At 34.3% G+C, this 17,497-nt stretch overlaps 3 protein-coding genes across 3 annotated transcripts; 1 reads left to right on the forward strand and 2 right to left on the reverse strand.

Moving 5' to 3' along the window:
* Positions 1–147: 147 nt before the first annotated feature.
* LOC110622431 (kinesin-like protein KIN-5C) lies at positions 148–8,335 on the reverse strand. Its single transcript, XM_021766924.2, has 23 exons — positions 8,105–8,335; positions 7,817–7,946; positions 6,565–6,723; positions 6,119–6,468; positions 5,896–6,034; positions 5,693–5,790; positions 5,452–5,608; positions 4,794–4,863; positions 4,598–4,674; positions 3,987–4,040; positions 3,815–3,895; positions 3,629–3,740; positions 3,465–3,551; positions 3,211–3,386; positions 2,915–3,076; positions 2,724–2,831; positions 2,372–2,530; positions 2,209–2,292; positions 1,931–2,136; positions 1,580–1,681; positions 1,198–1,307; positions 878–1,029; positions 148–651 (listed from the first exon to the last, which is right to left on the reverse strand). The coding sequence occupies exons 1-23, from the start codon at positions 8,161–8,163 to the stop codon at positions 454–456; spliced, it is 3,030 nt and encodes a 1,009-aa protein (XP_021622616.1). The 5' UTR covers positions 8,164–8,335; the 3' UTR covers positions 148–453.
* Positions 8,336–9,858: 1,523 nt separating this feature from the next.
* Positions 9,859–10,672, reverse strand: LOC110621865 (auxin-responsive protein SAUR22). The gene has a single exon (XM_021766139.2). The coding sequence runs from the start codon at positions 10,558–10,560 to the stop codon at positions 10,174–10,176; it is 387 nt and encodes a 128-aa protein (XP_021621831.1). The 5' UTR covers positions 10,561–10,672; the 3' UTR covers positions 9,859–10,173.
* Positions 10,673–13,566: 2,894 nt separating this feature from the next.
* On the forward strand, positions 13,567–16,016 carry LOC110622096 (probable small nuclear ribonucleoprotein G). The gene is made up of 4 exons (XM_021766479.2): positions 13,567–13,718; positions 13,826–13,848; positions 15,364–15,485; positions 15,575–16,016. The coding sequence occupies exons 1-4, from the start codon at positions 13,684–13,686 to the stop codon at positions 15,635–15,637; spliced, it is 243 nt and encodes an 80-aa protein (XP_021622171.1). The 5' UTR covers positions 13,567–13,683; the 3' UTR covers positions 15,638–16,016.
* The last annotated feature ends 1,481 nt before the right edge of the window (positions 16,017–17,497 follow it).

A 17,497-nucleotide genomic window follows, 5' to 3' on the forward strand; every position in this document is an offset into this window, starting at 1 on the left:
TGAGAGGTAAATTAATCAACGGTAGAATTCATTTTTTTTTACTGTAACGTTTAGCATTTAAAAGACGACATTGCAGGAAGAAAAAAGGGCTCAAATCCGGAACTATGAAAACAAGCGCTGTCTTTTGGCCTATCAAACTAAATAAGCTGCCCAATCAAAATAAAAATTCAATAGCTATTATTTCTCAAATGAATTGAATTTAATCAGATTGATTATAGTTATATTCTCAATTGTGGAGCTCTGCCCCACTTTTACATTCTTGTGGTAAGCTACATATTTTCTGAAAAATCCCAAGATGGGATTAATTTATCCTCAACACGAGAATTATGTAAAACACACCCACCAGCGCACCCTATCTGATGGGAATAGTAACAATGTACAAGATTCTTACAATGAACGAACTGGCACTCATTGGCAAGTTAAGTAGATGGATCAAACAGGACCAGCCAATTATTAGTTAAGTTGTAAAAGGGGCGACCGTGGTATTAAAGATGGCTTCACTTCCTTCACCTCAAATGATTCGTAAGAATTATTTTCTCGGAATTCCTCAAGAAGATTTTCTATTGGCATTGCTCGAAGTGATTCAATCGTACCCTTGCTGGGAATGTCTGGCTCACATCTCACTGGTGTTGTGCCCGTCGGCTCATAATCCTGCACATTATCAGAAGGAAAAGGTCAAAGAAAAGCAGCATAAACCAGAGATGCTGATTTTTGAGGTCTATTTTAAAATCTCTACAAGTTTCATGGAAAATCTCAAAATCAGCACCATCAATTTATCCTATTAACATGGTTTGAACCCTGAAGACCAAAAGTTGTTCAGGCAAGATCTGATGAATAAAAGAACATAACAGGTGTGTTGTCTGGTACACCAACTTACCATATATTGCTGCTGAAATGTTTCCTTTGCTTTGCCCTCAATTGCTGTCGATTGCCCTGAAAGATCGTCCCTGAAGAGCTCGAGTGTACCTCCATGAGCTTTGACAACTCCCAAGATTCCAGATACAGATTCTTGCTCCTGTTCTGATACATCTGTAGAAAATTTTCAAGTGTAGAGTTTCAATTCAGGATTTTATCTTTAGTGAGCTAAGGATACAAATACATCCAAAACACAAACTAATAGCATAACTAACATCCGTGTACATATTGAAATTCCAGAAGTAACCAATAGAACTCGAGATACAGAAGGATCATACTCACTTTCAATATGCTTAAGGAGATCATCACTATTCCTTGCAACATCTTGTTCAGCTGCAACTCTTGCAGAGCCAACCTCAGCATCGTGTTGTTCAATGCTATCAGACGCACTTCTGTTGGAGAAAAAAAATTAAAGAATGATATCAGACTAGGTAAAGGAATCGACATAATGACGCAAATATGAGATGAATCAATGGATCAATGTGAAAATATTCTGACGATGTTTTGGTTTTGCTCTTAGTGTCAGAGCAAAAAATACACTGGGCTATTCTGATAAGAAGTGGCTTCTTTATCAAAGAAGTTGCAGCTAGTTCTATGAAAGTGCAGTACAATCTATGAGAACCTAGAATGTTGAAACTCCAAACAAAACTCTGCAATTTCCTACCTGGTAAGTGACAACAACGTTGAAACATGTTTACTGCCCATTTCATTCACCGAGTCACAAGTCTTTTTCCAGTGCTCGAAAGCTGATTCTGTAGTGGTTAAACTGAAACCAAAACAAAAGCAGCAAAATAGTAAAAGAAAGACGAAGAATAACTCCCTTTAGCACAAAAGAGTTTCAGATTTTAAAAAGGAGGGGGTAAAAAAAGAGGTTGCAATTAGCTGGTTTAAGAAAGCTGTGTATTTTTCAATCACTACCCTCCAAATTCTTTCTTTAGCCAACTTGTCATGAAAAACATAGCTCCAGCCAAGATATCGATAAAAACCAGAACCAAAAATGGATAATCCTACGTACCACTGCTGAAAGAGTAATTCCATACGACAATGTTTCACAGCAGAGTAATCTGCACAATCCTTAGCATCATTCTCTGCGTGCATAGAAAATTCCTCCCATTTTCGTTTTCCATCTGTTGTTATGCACTCCATAGAAGAAGCATGCATATCCAAATTTGCCTTGTTTCCAATAGCAGTTTCTCTAAGAACAAGGAGCCTTGAGTCCACCTATAAACTCGTTCAGTCCAACTCCGCAAGAGATAAGATGGAAAAAATATAACGCAAATAAAAGAAGCAAACCAGCTCTTTTTGACGCTGAATGTGATTAGACACCAGATTGCTGATATCAGCAAAAAGCTTCTTGGCATCAGATTTTGATTGCTCCTGCACAGGAAAAATTTTCCAAATCAGCAATGTCTGCATGGGCATATTATTCATACAACTAAGACAATCTGTAGCATACCTCATAAGCCTTCTGAAAATCAGTTATGGATTTCAAATGATTTTCATCAGCTTGTGCTGCATCATTCTGAAGCCCTTGGGATTGTTGCAAAAGCTTTTGTAGAAATCCATTCATGAAGTCAGAAACCGCCTTCATTCGCTCACCAGTGACATGGAATTTCTATTGCAGACCAAGTCATTCAAAATCCAAACAAAAGCCGCAAGAGAACATAATAAAATAACAGCAAATAAGGGTGTAGTGGAAAAAGGGAAAAGAATCTAATAAACGCACAATTTCAAAGAAGCAAACCTTCCAAATCACAAATTTTACCAACCCCAGCAAATATGTACAGGACAGATAAGGATTACGTTACCTGACGCAGTTCCCTAGCAAAAAGAGCCATGTCTCCCTGGTGGGTTGCGACCGTACTCCGAATATCATCAAATATTGATGTTGCCTTGACAGCCTCCGACGCGAGATACTAACTCAAAAATAAAAATCAAACGTCAGTGGAATAGTTAAAAGGAGATTAAAAGAAAAAGTTATTCAAACTGTGCTACCTACTTCTTCAATGGAACCTGCATTAGAAGAAGCCGAGGATGAAATTTCCTCTAAGCCAGCGATAGAGCTAGCCTTGTGCAATCGCACAACATTTTGCATTGCCTCAATGTGGGAAATATACAAAGCCCTTGAAGCTTTCAATTTCTTCTTCATATCCTTCACCGCCTATTACAAAGTATTTGCATGCAAGCAAAACCATAATTGAATCCAAAACCATAACTAGTATAACATGAATGCAATTCAAAAGTACAATGGTAAAAGAAGACAATAAAGGTATTTGTATTTCCTTTTTCCAATACCTTATTATGAATGTCTTGGAAAGAATGACAAAGTTTCTCAACGCACTGAAGATGTTCATCTTGCTTCAACATTGATGAAGCCACCAAGTTTTGAAGGGAACCAACTTGTTGGGAGAGCTCCTTTTGGAAATTGGTCACTAGTGCTCTATTATCAGCATTCAGCTTATCTTCTCTTCCTATAAAAGCATTCCATTATATACCATTTCTAAATTACCTACTTACAAAACTTTGCATTAACAAATAAGGAAATATACCAATCTTTTGGAACAAAGAAAAATTATCTTGAAGAGCTTTCTCCAAGTCAGACCGTAAAACGCATGCTTGTTGAGCCAGAGCATTCTCTGTTTCAAAATTTGTAGCGTCGTAACATTACAACCAGAAGAAAACCATAAAAGACCAACAAAAATATCGAACATGCCTGCTTTTCTCTGTTCAGATATGACAAAATCCCTCTCCTTCAAAGCATAACGACACTTCTTCAGTTCTTCCTCAGTACTGCTGAGCAATTTGCAGGTTTGATTCAAGTTTTTCTGCATTTAGAAAGGTCACCATTGATCTATTAAAAAAAAAAGAACCATATCCAAAACCTAGGTACTGAAGTTACCTCGGTGGCGTTAAGTTTTCTAGTCAAGTTACAACATTGTTGAACTTGGGCATTATATTTTTCCTGCAACTCCTCCAGTTTCTGTACACAATTGAGTTTCATGTGAATTTGGATGTCGTGAAAGCAAATAACTTTATCGTTTGTTTCTCAGAAATGTATAGCTTGCACTAACCTTCTGATTGCTCTCTATAGTAACTCCCATTTGTTCTATCTGATCAGCCATGGCCTAAAAACAAGGTAGAAGCACAAGAGCAAAACAGATTAAGAAAAGGGGCTTCTCCATGAATCAGATCCAAGAGAATCATACATGAAAAAGACCATAATGGTTCATTTGTATGAAGTTCTTATTTTAGAACAAACACTAAGGGCCTGTTTGAAGCTTTTTTTCAGAATTGAAAAAAGTTGTTTAGGAAAAAAAAATGTTTTATTTATTGTGGTATTTTTATTACTAAAATATATCAAATTTATTTTAAGTACTCTCTAACTGATATAATTATGAAAGTATTTTTATTAAAAGCAGCTATTACAGAAACATAGCATAAAAATTTATGATTTCATGACTAAGAGGATTGAGTTTGGAGGTCACAAGTGTTAGAAAAGCAGCATTTTAGGTGCTATTGAAAAGGGTAATTTGGAAAAAGTTGTTTTGTTATTTTAGTATTTTTATTCCTAAATTATGTGAAAAATAATTTTAAATTATTTTTTAAATAGTATTTTTAATAAAGTTCCAAACAGGATCGATCTAAGAAAGAAACAAAATGTAAGCAAGGAAAACGGTAGTACCTTCCTTTCGCTCTCCTCCTGATAGTATCGCTCCTTTGGGATATAAACTCCATTTTTTTCGCGTGCAGCATACACCTCTGGACATATTGGCAACAATGTTACACTTCAGTCAACTAATATATAGAATATCATATCAAGCATAGTCATGCGCATGCGTTTTGTATCTATTAGCGCTGCAGAGTTAAGTATCTCTCACCTGTCTTGAGCCTTTCAATCTCCCCATAGAGATCCTTAATAAGAGTTGATTTCATCATTTTTTGGTTCACCTGCAAATAACCACAATAAACACTGAACTCTATGAAGAAGACTACAAACCAAAGGGCTAGGTCCTGATTCTTAACACGTAATAGAGTATAAGAAGCGCTCACTAAGCAAAATACGTAGAGAGTTTCCAAACATCATAGCACTTAGCTAGTTAGCTTCAGTGACAAAACAAGGTATAAAAAAGAGAGAAATACAAAAGCATAATCCCCTCCATGATTGAAGAGCAAAATCATTAGTATGTACAGATGTTAAGCTACAAATACATACATATTGCAAGGTCACCTCTAACTCTTGAAATATTTCTAGAGCACAAGGATGACAAATTACTGGACAGTACCCACTCAAAAATAATTTGACAATGCGGCAAAGTACAAATATTACTTGTTATAGCAGACTCGAGAGTCCTCATGTTCTATGCAGCAGGTCATTCAGTGAATATGAGTACAACGAAATGGCTTAGCGAATATCTTACTGGTATTCAGTATAACATAAAACAACTGAAAAAGATTTCAGAATATTAAAGAAGGAACTTCAGTAAACAATAAACATATTAAATCGGTTAAATAATATCAAAATATCCGCAAACAAACCTCTGGCTTATTTCTTATATTCTTGGCCCTGTGTGCATAATCCAGAGTACTCAAGGTTTCTTCTAGACAATGGACAGCTGGTGAAACTGTTGCTATAATGCACGTTTTCGTTCTTCCCCCCAGTGAATCACGAAGTAACCTAGTGAGCTTGCTGTCCCTGGATCAAAGTACGTAAATAGAAGTTAGAAGAACACTAATTATAATACCTACAACAGTAACAATTGAGGAAAGCAGTTTAAACCTGTATGGAACATGCCCAAGATGCTCCACAAGAGCATTAATAACGCGACCTAAAGTGAGTAAACTCTTGTTGATTTCACCAGCTTCTCTAGCACGGCCCTATTTGATGACAAGCAACAATAAATTTAGCTTGAAATTAATTTTATCAGTTTCTCAACTACTGAAAAACCCAAGTATGCCAGTATTTAGGAGAATAAACAATACCTCCCGAGCACCAGAACGAGAGATATTTTCAGAACCAGCTAGATCGACCAAATTCAACTTCCCACATTTGATTAGTTCTTCCCCTTCAGGAGTTGCTTCCTTGATATGTATTGTAATGGAAAAAAGGGAATGCGACCGACTAAAACAGGAAAGCGGGTCTTAACACAAGAGAACGTCATCAAAGTTTTGGCCTTGAGCATAAAAACAGCAAAAGAACTGTTACCTTGATTGCTTGTTTAACAAAGTTTCCGCAGTGCGACGTTTTGCAGAACCCCTTTCAAGAAGAGTAAATATCTCACTTGCACTTGTTACTATTTCCTCCTCCAAACCTCTTACAAGAACTCCACCTTTCCCGTCCTCCATCAGAGGCAACTGCTTCTTTTGCTTCTCCTCTAAAGCAACTTTAGAAATTTCATCCGGTGCTAGCAAATCCGTGATCTCCTCGTTGTACAATTCTAAGAAAGTAACCTTCACACTGTATTCGGCATTCTGACTTTCGAGAGTATCAAATATTTGCTTAACAGCTCTGGGTATGACCCCTGCTTCTGGAGGCAATTCTCCATTAGGCCCACTCTGTCCAATTGTTGCATCACATGAATAAACTAACAATGTGACCACTAAAGATAAAAACACCAAACAGAAGAACCGAGAAATACTCATAAGCTGTACCTTCGACCTTTTGCATTCCCCTTCCATTGTGTATGTTTTACCTGTACCAGTTTGACCATATGCAAAAATTGTACAGTTGAAGCCTTCTAAAACTTCATTTACAATTGGCACCATAGCTTGTTCATAAAGATCCTTTTGCTGAGAAGAAGGACCAAAAACCTGCATGCACCATAAGCTAAATATCAGAGGCGTGCCACCAATTAGAACAGTGTAATTCTATTTCAATTCCATATAAAAATAACCAAAATAGTACATAGAACATCCCAAAAGTGAAAATTAAACAAATGAATAGCATCACCAAAAAAACTCTGGAAAATTCATTAATTAGCATACTGCATTTATTTGCATATCTATGTTTTGATTTGAGAACTCGGTTTTGCAGCCTAGTGTACAACTTTTTTTTCCTCAGAATTATCACCTAGGAACATAATTAGATCATAAGGATACATTTCTTAGGCAGGTCCACAAAATGCATTAGAAGTCCTCATGCGCTAAAATGTGAATGTTCACAGACAAGCGACAGTAACTAAAAGGAAGCAAGACTACATATCATACATTTGTACATTTGTTGGAATAGCTTAAACAGGCTAATTTTTATTAAGGAAAGAATAACTATGCAAAGCCCAGGAAGACTTAGCAATGCCTGATCGAAGAAGTTAATTATGTAAGTCTTCGGAATGGCAATATGGTGCCGCATTCTAAATCTGTTAAAAATATTGGCATTCAAATGAACGTTTCAAAGGGAAAAAAATAAATCAATAGGAATTTGGAAAGAAGGATCCAAATTTCCCAACTCTCGTACTAAACACTGAGATAGTGAGATGGGAAAGCCTCATTTCCTTTCTGGCCGGTCTCTAAAGAATGGTGAAAGTAAAAGGTCAAAAATTTTTAAATATGGTAAAATGTGAAGTTGAAGTTGTGCATTGAACTCATGTAGAAACTACCATGTTCTGACCCGATCATACCCTAAAGTGATGCAGACTGAGAAGAGAAACATATTTGATTGTTTCCTGGGCCTCTTTACAAAGCAAATCCATCATTTCTTGATGTAATTTTTACATTACCATTTATCTAATCAATTACTGAACTCATTATACAAAAATCTAAACCACAAACAAATAATGAATGCACCTAAATTATCTAACCCCTTACAGACCCAAAAGCAAAATCGAAAGTGCCAGATCGAGCAAGCTCCATTAAAAAACAAATTTAAGCATTCATGTCTTTTTCAAAATGAAAAGAGAAAATTAACCTTGTCAAAAGTGAATACTCTATCTATATGCTTCCCAGCTATACTCTGCGAAACAGCAACTTCCCTCTGGTACTCATTGCAAGTTACAACCTGAGGAGCGTTGTTCCTCAACTCCTCATCACTAAATGGTCTGCCAAAATCAACACATACAAAAACAAATGAACACAAAAATTTCCAAGGAATCCACTCAACTTGTGTTATCGCAGACAGAAAACAAATAGGCAGTAGAAGGCTGATTCATTAGAAAAAATCAAAGCAATAAATTTCTTTTTTAGAAAAAGGCCATACCTGCAACGAAGAAGAACTTGAACATTAACGCCTTTCTCTTTCTCGTGGCGAATAGACATCCTTTGGAATCTCAAATTAGGGAGAGAATCGAGCGAGCCTATACTATTAGATCCGCTTGAAAGTGTGCTTCCCTCTCTTTCTCTCGATTTCTGGCTATAGGAGTGTGCGACTCAGCGAGATGTGAAAGTGAGGGCGGGCTGAGGATGGATTTGAATTTGGACACCCGCTCGATTAGAACATATCGAGCGGTCAGATTTTGAAGGCTAGTGTATATCCTACGGTTTAAATCTATTCGGATTTAATATGTTATTGTGAGGTGAATTAGTGTGGTTTTAGAACTTGAATTTCGAGCGATGGGTCGGACAATGCCAGCCCATGTATTACGCCCAATAACATTTTGCAAAATCTTGTCGGATCTGCGAATCGGTACATGCAAGTGTGGTTTTTTTTTCTAATCGAAAATTAAAAATTAAAAAAAATAAAATTTAAAATTTTTTATATTTATTTAAATATACTTATTTTCAAATGAAATCACATAAATCTATGAGTGCATTGTGAGTTTTTAGCAAGAAACAAAATAATAGTGATAACCGCTGGATTTCTCCACCCCGGTTAGGAGCCAAGCCTTCGATTATGGCCCATCGCTCGGAGGCCCATGCGACCTAGTATTAACAGGTCCAGCCCGTTCGAATCTTGATACAGGGTCCATATGGATTTCTCAACCAGGCCGACTCAGTCTCCACTGCCTCTCAGGCCGGTCCAGCCCTCACTGCTTCTCAGGTTGATCCTCCTGGGGCTCAGTATTATTCCTATCTCCCGGCTCAGCCCGAAATCGGGAAGAAAGGCCCACCTTCAGCCTTGTAGACCCATCCACACACACGAAGGGAATCAGGGGCCGTTACACCACATGAGACAGGTACCGGATATCCTCGTACAATCGTATCAATATGGCAGAGACAGGTGGTACAATGATAGCCGAGCCGTTGCACGTCACTGGCATAGGAGGAAAAGAGATAAAAGGAGAATAATCCTCCCCAAAGCTCTAAGTTTTTTCATTATTCCAAGAATCTCTATAAAATTCTATTTCTCTGGATCTCAGATCATCAAATAGCACTTAAAAACTTTTAACAATCATAATTGTACAAATTTTTACTAAACATTTCCTCCCTTCTTCCTCCATTCTATAATTTTTAAATAATTAAAATGTACACCAATGTACTTATTATTAATATTTAATTTAATTTAATTTAATTATATCTATGACAATTTGAAGTTGATCGAGTTTATTTGACTTATGGGAATTTCTCCGAATTGGAAAATTACGAGATGATGGTAACAACTATGGAAGGGTCAAACACGCGTTTGGCCTCGAGACATACATGCTTATTTTGGACGCTTGCAGGGCATTCTTCACTTACGAGTTGTTGGAACCTCTGCTACTTCTTTTTGTCAGATGTTTTACTTCTTCAAACTTTCGAGTAAGTAAAAATTGTCAGTTGGATCTATTAATTTATAAATTATTTACAGAAATTTAGTTGAAAATTGAAATCAATATAATAAATTATAAACCAAAATAAGGATTTATACATAATATCATTCAAATTACGTGGCCCTTTACTACAATCCACGTTTCTTTTTTTTTTTTTTCCTCCTTAATGAAAATGAACAAAGGACTGGACCACTTAGAATGATTTTTCTGTTTTATTTTACGTTTGCCACATAATATTCGTTCGAAATCTTTCTCAATTATTTCATATTCCAAAGAGAAGTTATAACTAAAGAAGAGAATGAGAGAGAGACATTAAGTAAAAGGCAGGATGAAGAAAATCGATCTTTATAACACCATATGGTTACAAGTTTGTCAAAATCAAGCTTTCTTCTTCTTATGCTACTGCTACAGTTTCAGTCATTCTCCAGGAAACACACTATACCCAGAAAAAAAAAAGAAACCTCTCTTCCACTCTAGCTATGACACAAATTTATATGACAAAAATTAGCCCAACCATGCAGATTAGAGCAAAGTGTATATCTAGTTTACATACCCAAGTTTTGTAATCTGCTTTTATTTTCTATATGAACTCCTCAACCAAGTTTCCAAAATCAAACCTCCCATTGCAGCATTGAACAGCATTTACAACTTCTTGAAAAGTTGAGACACTGCATGGAACCAAAAGCTTATTCCTTTGTTGAAAGCCAAACTCATTGTAAGACTTCTCCAGCAGCATCTTGAAGAGTGGATGATTGAGGAAGCTAGTTGGAACCACAAACCTTTCCATTTCATCTCCTACATATACAGCAAAAAACCCAGTTGGAGTTTTTGTTAAAGCTGAGGTACCATCAGCAAATTCTCTAAGCAAACATTCTTGCTGTGATGATTCATCATCACAACCACCTCTTGCTATAACCTTCACTTTCTTGGCAAGTTTCTTGAAAGAAACCATCTTTTTCCCTAGCATTTCCCCCTTTTTTTTACAAAGAAGTTTTGGTGTTTTTGAGATCAAGGAGAAGGCAAGAGAGTTTGGAGATGGTTAGATGAAAGTGGTGAGAGATGGAGGAGAAGACTTTATATTAAAAGGGAATGTCTCAACAGAGAATGAAATCCGTGATAATGACTGGTTTTTCTTTGAAGTAGTGTACTCGCCTTCTTGTACTCATTTTCCTTTGACTTATCAATAATGGTTAAGATTTCAATTTAATCAAATTGAATGTAGACCAATGAAGTTATGACACGCTTAGCCTGAGTTGATTTGGTAATTAAAAATTATAAATTATTCTATAGATTTAAATTTAAGTTTGTACTATTCCTCTTATTCACAAAAGAAAAAATATATAATAATATTATTTTATGAATAAAATATTTAACTCTTATAATTTTAAATATTTATATTATTTAACTAAAACTTTAATTTTACAATGTTTTAATTTAGCCTTTTAAAAATAAAAATAAACTGATCAATTTTTTAAAAATTCAGATGTATAATAATTCTTTCATTTTTCATTCATGCTTCTTTTTGGGTATCTACCATTATCCCACTATTGCATAGTGATGATTGGTAAACCCTTAATCAAATCATCTTGAAACTAGAGGACAGGATGCAATTAAGAGTTTTGATAATTAGATTATGAAGTTTCAACCTTTAAATTTGGTAGAGCATCAAATCATTTTTGTGATTGAATTAAATTCCAACCTCATATTGTTATTATAGTGCTTAGGATTTTGACTTGTGATTAACAATATCGATCATATCATTCATTTCTACCATGTATTATGGATATTTGCAAATCTTCTTCGCACTTTCAATTACGCATAATGATGATTTGAGATTCAAAAAGTGGTAGAAATTTTGTATGAATAAATAAGTTTAGTCCGAATAGTTAACGTTTTTCTCTTTTATTTACTTTTTTTTTATTCTCTAATAACGTATAACCACAATCTTTTTACAGTATCATCTGTTGCTATTAGACAAAGTTGTACGTATGTATGGATGTACCTGCCTTATCACCATGTGAAAAGATCATTTAATTCCACTCCAACGCTCGTACTGATAAGGTCGTGGCATAATTGGGTTTGCTCTCCTACTTTTCTATCACATGAGATGAATTGAGTTACTTTTTGATGAATTCGGATCCCGGCCAGACCGATCTGCTCGATTGTGAGTTAGATTGCGTGTTAATTGGTTAGTTTGCATAGTAGACTCTAATAGGTTTTGAATTTGGCTCTCTGTAAGAGTTCAATTACATCCCAAAAGTCAGTGGCCCAACGGTGATCACATAATATCTATACTTATATTATTAATTATTTATATTTTTTTATTTATAAAAATTATGAAATTTATTATAAATTAAAATCAGAATCATTTGTTTTATACATTATCGAATTAAAAATTATTTAATTATTAATTAAATTTTATAATTTGAAAGAAAGTAGTGCTTCTTCTTATATCATAAAAAATTGCAATATTTTAATAATATTAATTGTATTTTCTTATTCATATAAGTATTAACTATAAAAACTATGTTTGTGAAATAAAGGGAGTAATAATCGTAAATTATAAATTTGTTATAATATAATAATACTTAATTTTTAAAGAAATTAAGAATAAAATTAAAATTAAATTCTAGATGAAGAATAGGAAACCAAGACGCAGGAGTTGACATGGAAAATTGGAAAAATTTCCGAAGAGAAGGAGAATAATAAAAAGTGCAGGCCTTGTGGGTTGGGCCAAAGATGGAACAAAAAATATGGAAAAGGACGAGTTGACCGTAGAAATTGGAACCACAAAGACTGAATTACGTCAACGCTATACTTTGACAAAATTGTACGAAATAATTATCTTTATATGCAGAATGATAACTTTTTGAAGATAATTTTCTTTATTTGTTTAAAAATATGAGTTTTATTTATTTTTATTTTTTATTTTAGAGCAATATCCATTTCTCTTCTACTTTTTCTATTTAAAAAATAAGAAAATACGTCAGTCTCTCAACTTGACAGATTTTATTTTTTTATAATTTAATTTGTGATAAATATAGTTTTTATAAATTTTTATTTTATTTTGATAAATTCAACTTGTATGGAGAGAGTGCCTTAAAAGACTTATTTGCTTTTCCTTTATGCTATCTACCATCATTTAGGGCTGCATGAATAATGCAGTATTTGATTGTTTACTTTGGAAAGATTTTTTATTTGGACAAAATTTTAGCATCTCCATGATCTCCCAATCCATCCGTAGTTCGGACAGTTGACCTTCAGAGGCATAGATTTTTTACAAGGCTGTTGGATTTTTCTTTCCAAAGCACAGACAACTTCTAGCTTGGGTGCTACTATGAGTTTGACCCCTAACCGCCCACCTTTGTGACTTGGATGGATGCCTAGTGGTACCTTCTCTTTGCACCTCAATATGTTGCTAGCTTTTTAGGAGGAATAGTATTTGATTTAAACTGGAAAATTTATAAAATGGAATTAATTTAAAATTTTAGTTTGATTTTTTTATTAATTTTAATTCGATTTGATTTTTAATTTTAAAAATTTCAGTCATTTCGATTCGATTTGATTTTAATTAAAAAAATTTTAAAAATCAAACTGAACTAATTAATAATAATAATATATTATTTTTAATAATATAGAAAGATTAGATCATATTAAAATTAAAATATTTTAATTAAATTTTAAAATATTAAAAATAAAATATAAAAAATAAAAAGTCTATTAAAAATTTAAATCAATTAAATCAAACTGAATCATGTTAAATTAAGCTGATTTAATTTAATTTTTAATTAAAATTAATTTAATTTAATTTTAAACCGAATTAATCAAATATTTACTCCTCACCCTTTTAGCTTAGTGATGTGAAGTTTGATCTTTTCTTCTTTCTTTTATTGGGCCTCCATTATGTTCATGGCCTGGCCTTCGAAACGACGTCGGAAGATTATTTTCAGTTTCAATTTTTCTGAAAGATTTTTCTACTATTTAATAGAGCACAAAGCCATACCTAAGCCCTGAGCATCTCCTCCGTTTCTCTTTCCCACTCTCTGCTTCTTCGCCAGTCGCAAAGCACGCTCCGTCAAGGCAACTCATCATGAGCAGATCCGGCCAGCCTCCAGATCTCAAGAAGTAAGTCCTCTTACAAATGCTATTAAGTTCACCTAATCACCATTGTTCTTCTATTTTTCCGTTTGAATTCCTAATTTGTGTTTGCTTTTATTTATTGTGGTTTTTAGGTACATGGACAAGAAGCTTCAAAGTAAGCTCTCTTCACTCTCCTTGATCTATTTGCTTTTGCTCGCTCTTGTTACTCGCAATTTTTTGTTCTTCAAAGTGTTATGTTCATTGGTTTTAGGGTTTAAGCCAGGTTTTATGCTTAATTATTTTAACGTCGTTTCTAAGCTTAGCAACAGAATGGTGTGCTTAATTTCCAATTTGCACTTACTGAATAAAAGTTTCATTTGTAACATCGAAATGTTTTAAAAAAATGTTAAATGTGTATAATTGTTCCTTGTTTGCATGTGTTTTCTTTCAAGCGAAATGGGATTCTGTTTCCACAATCTGCTTGAAAGTAAAGAATTTTGGGAGTCGCTAATGGCTATACTCCAATTTTTAACATATAAAGAAATCCCTATCGCCAAACTTTTATTAGGAATGTGTATCCAATTGAGTGTGGTCAGTGGTTGTCTTGATAAAAATGTAGAAATTTTGCAGATATGCTAATAGTAGTATCTCATGTGCGTTGGATTGTGTACTGTAGACATGTAAATTTGTTTGCTACACTGTTGAGATACTGTAGTGAATAACAGAATAAGGAGGAGGAGGAGGTGGAGGTGGTGGTGGCAGAGGCGCTGCAGTTGTTTTAGAATTCGTAGGAGGAGGCGATGGTGCTGCCACTGCTTTAGAATTCATATATTGAATGAGATTGCTGGGGATAAATTTTGCGTTCATGTCAAAAGGAGATATTCAAGATCTTGGGACTGTTGGATGCTCTCTGAAGGAAGATTTCTAATGTTGGTTGGATTTAAGTTGCATAAGAAATGTATATGGAAGTGCTCGTTTAGAGAAGAGAGGGGGGGGGGGGGGGGATGTATTGATTTAAGAATTTTTTTTTTTCAAAATCTTTTTATCATGAACTTTTCAAGTTCAACTTGGTTAGGTGTGGTAGTCACTTTTTGTTTTCTACTTTTGTTCGTGGATGCGAAAAGGAGGGAGATGTTTGCTTCAAGAAAGCATTCAATTGGTAACATGTACTATAGTGCCCTGCTGCTTTGCCTTGAGATTTTTGACCTGTAAACCCCCTTGTGGAATTACTTGATCTTGTTTTATTCAGGGATGTGCTGTCAACCTTTGGGCCTCTTCCCTTGTGTAATTGAATCTACAGTTTCTGTCAGTTCCTTTGTTTGTAGTTACATTGTTTTAGGAAAGGGGCAAACCCTATTTGAGCATTGTGATATTAGTGTGTTGTATATAAATTTGGCAACAGGGTTTTAGTTGTGTTGTAATGTTATCCCCGATTTGTTGAAAATTGGCTTGTAGCTTCAACTAATGGCCACCTGGGTTTTTGGCCTATTGAAAGTCATCTGTGGATGCTTTATTGATTAAACTGGTATTATTGCATTCTTTCATATATGCTAGTGATGCACACAAGAATTAAATAAGCAGTATAAATAGGCACTAGGATGGAGGTTGTTAATGTCATGTGACTCCCTCTTCTTCGACTCCCCTCCATCCCTTTTCTTTTATAGCTAATGTTATTTATGTTTTTATGCAGTCAAGCTGAATGCAAATAGGATGGTAGTTGGAACACTTCGTGGATTTGATCAATTCATGAATTTGGTGGTTGACAACACTGTGGAGGTGAATGGTGATGAGAAAAATGACATAGGCATGGTGGTAAGACAGTTTCTCTTGTAATTTGTTGCTTGCTAAATAACTAAACTGTCAATTATCCTCATGTTAATTGTATCATTTTCTTGTTGCAGGTAATCAGAGGAAATAGTGTTGTTACTGTTGAAGCTCTAGAGCCTGTAAACAGAGCAATGTGATAATTGTGTTGTGGTAGTAATGATCTATTTAGTATAAACTCATGTATTTTGCCTGATATGGTTATTGTGGGACGCAAATCGGTCTGTATGCATAGATGGAAGGCAATATAGGCCTTTTAAATTTCGGTATCAACAATCGTATGCCTTCTGGAATTACTTGATACTTCGCTTTTAAGTAGCAGACACTTTGATTACGAAATATGGCTGAGGCCATTTGGCTATTGCTAGAGCCCGTACCGAATTTGCCTCGCTGAAAAATCTTATTTTTCTGATGATATGCAGTTCAGAGGCATTGAATTATGTTGTCTTTCCTTTGAGGAAAAAATTTTATGCTGTCCTTTTTGGTAATTTAATTCCTCCACTTGATGATTGCCTGGCATTTTAATTTTCAATACAGCAGTGAGGGAGTAAGTGCTTGCTTTATTTATGATGCTATTATACCACTGCACAAACCGAGGGCTAGAGTGTTTTCTTTTCTTTTTTGTTTTATTTTTTAAAGAATGCAATAAAAAGTTATTTTGATTTATTGGACAAATAAACGTGATCAAACTTGGCTTGATTGAGATGGGAAGTAACCTGCCGAGCCGAGTTCTTTGTAATGATCAAGTTTGTGATGTGAACTAAACCTAGCTGCCTTGCGACGGCTTTCTAGTGCTAATTCGAAGTTTCTGTCTTATGACGGAAAAAAAAAAAAAATCGAAGTTTCTGTCAACTCCCGGACAAAATATTTTATACTCAGTTTCCAAAAGATGCATGGAAATCAAACCAGGTGAGATTAGAATTTTGTAGGCTGGGTAGATACCTTAATTTAATTTCAAAATAAAAAGGGTAATCACCTATATTGGATTATGAATAATGAAATAATGTAGTTCTCGGAGCTCAAATTTTTAAAGAAAAATTACTATTTAATTTTTTTAATTTAATCACTAATACTGATTTGGTTATTTGCCATTTCTTTGATTTTTTGTTAATTTTTTAAAATTCAATTGTTATTTAGTCTTTGATTAAGGTAACTATGTAATAATTTCATTTCTCAATCTTATAATTAATTATAATCTCATTCTTCATATTCATCACTTAATATTTGTGACTTGCTTTGTCTCTTTTTATATATATATTTCTTTAATGAGAAGAGATGAACAAACGATAAAATTAATAAGTTTATAATTAATTGTAAAATTCAGAAAGAAAATTATATATAATTTTCAATATCAGTTGTTGTGATTCCAGGAGTCAGATCAATGTAGCGATGTGAAAGGAAATCCCCTAAAGAGGATGATAGAAAGGGAGGGACCAAGGCTTCTAAGCATCAATTCTGACAAGCTATTGACCAGTCGGGCGAGGGACTAGCACTGACGTGCTTAGGCGGCCAAGGTACATTTGCGTGTGCGGTTGGTGATTGGTCTCGCCTCACGAAATGCTTAAAGTTGGGGGAAATCAATTATAACTAAATAATAACCATATATTATAATGGATCTAAATAGAATTCATCATATTAAAATTTATTATAAAATTATTATTGTATATACAATTAGGGTAGAGGAAAAAGGGAGAAGTCGGTAGAAGAAATGAAGGGTATTTTGAAAACCAAACTTACAAATTTTATTTGATGTAGGTTGATCTTATATTGCTTAACAACAATCTCTCTAATTTGGAATTCGGATTGAAGTTAAACCATATGTTTTTCTCTCAAATATTGGGATTCATTTTGTTTTTAATCGTATTTTATATTAGTTTAAATTTTGTTATCGGTTGTCATCGGAATTATTGACACTTGAAACAAAAATATTTAGAAAGAATTTAGGAAATAAGATATTCCCTCCATGCTCTTCTTTATTTACCCTCTAAAATGAATTTATT

This window comes from Manihot esculenta, chromosome 9, assembly GCF_001659605.2.
Source record: "Manihot esculenta cultivar AM560-2 chromosome 9, M.esculenta_v8, whole genome shotgun sequence".
Lineage (NCBI taxonomy): Eukaryota > Viridiplantae > Streptophyta > Magnoliopsida > Malpighiales > Euphorbiaceae > Manihot > Manihot esculenta.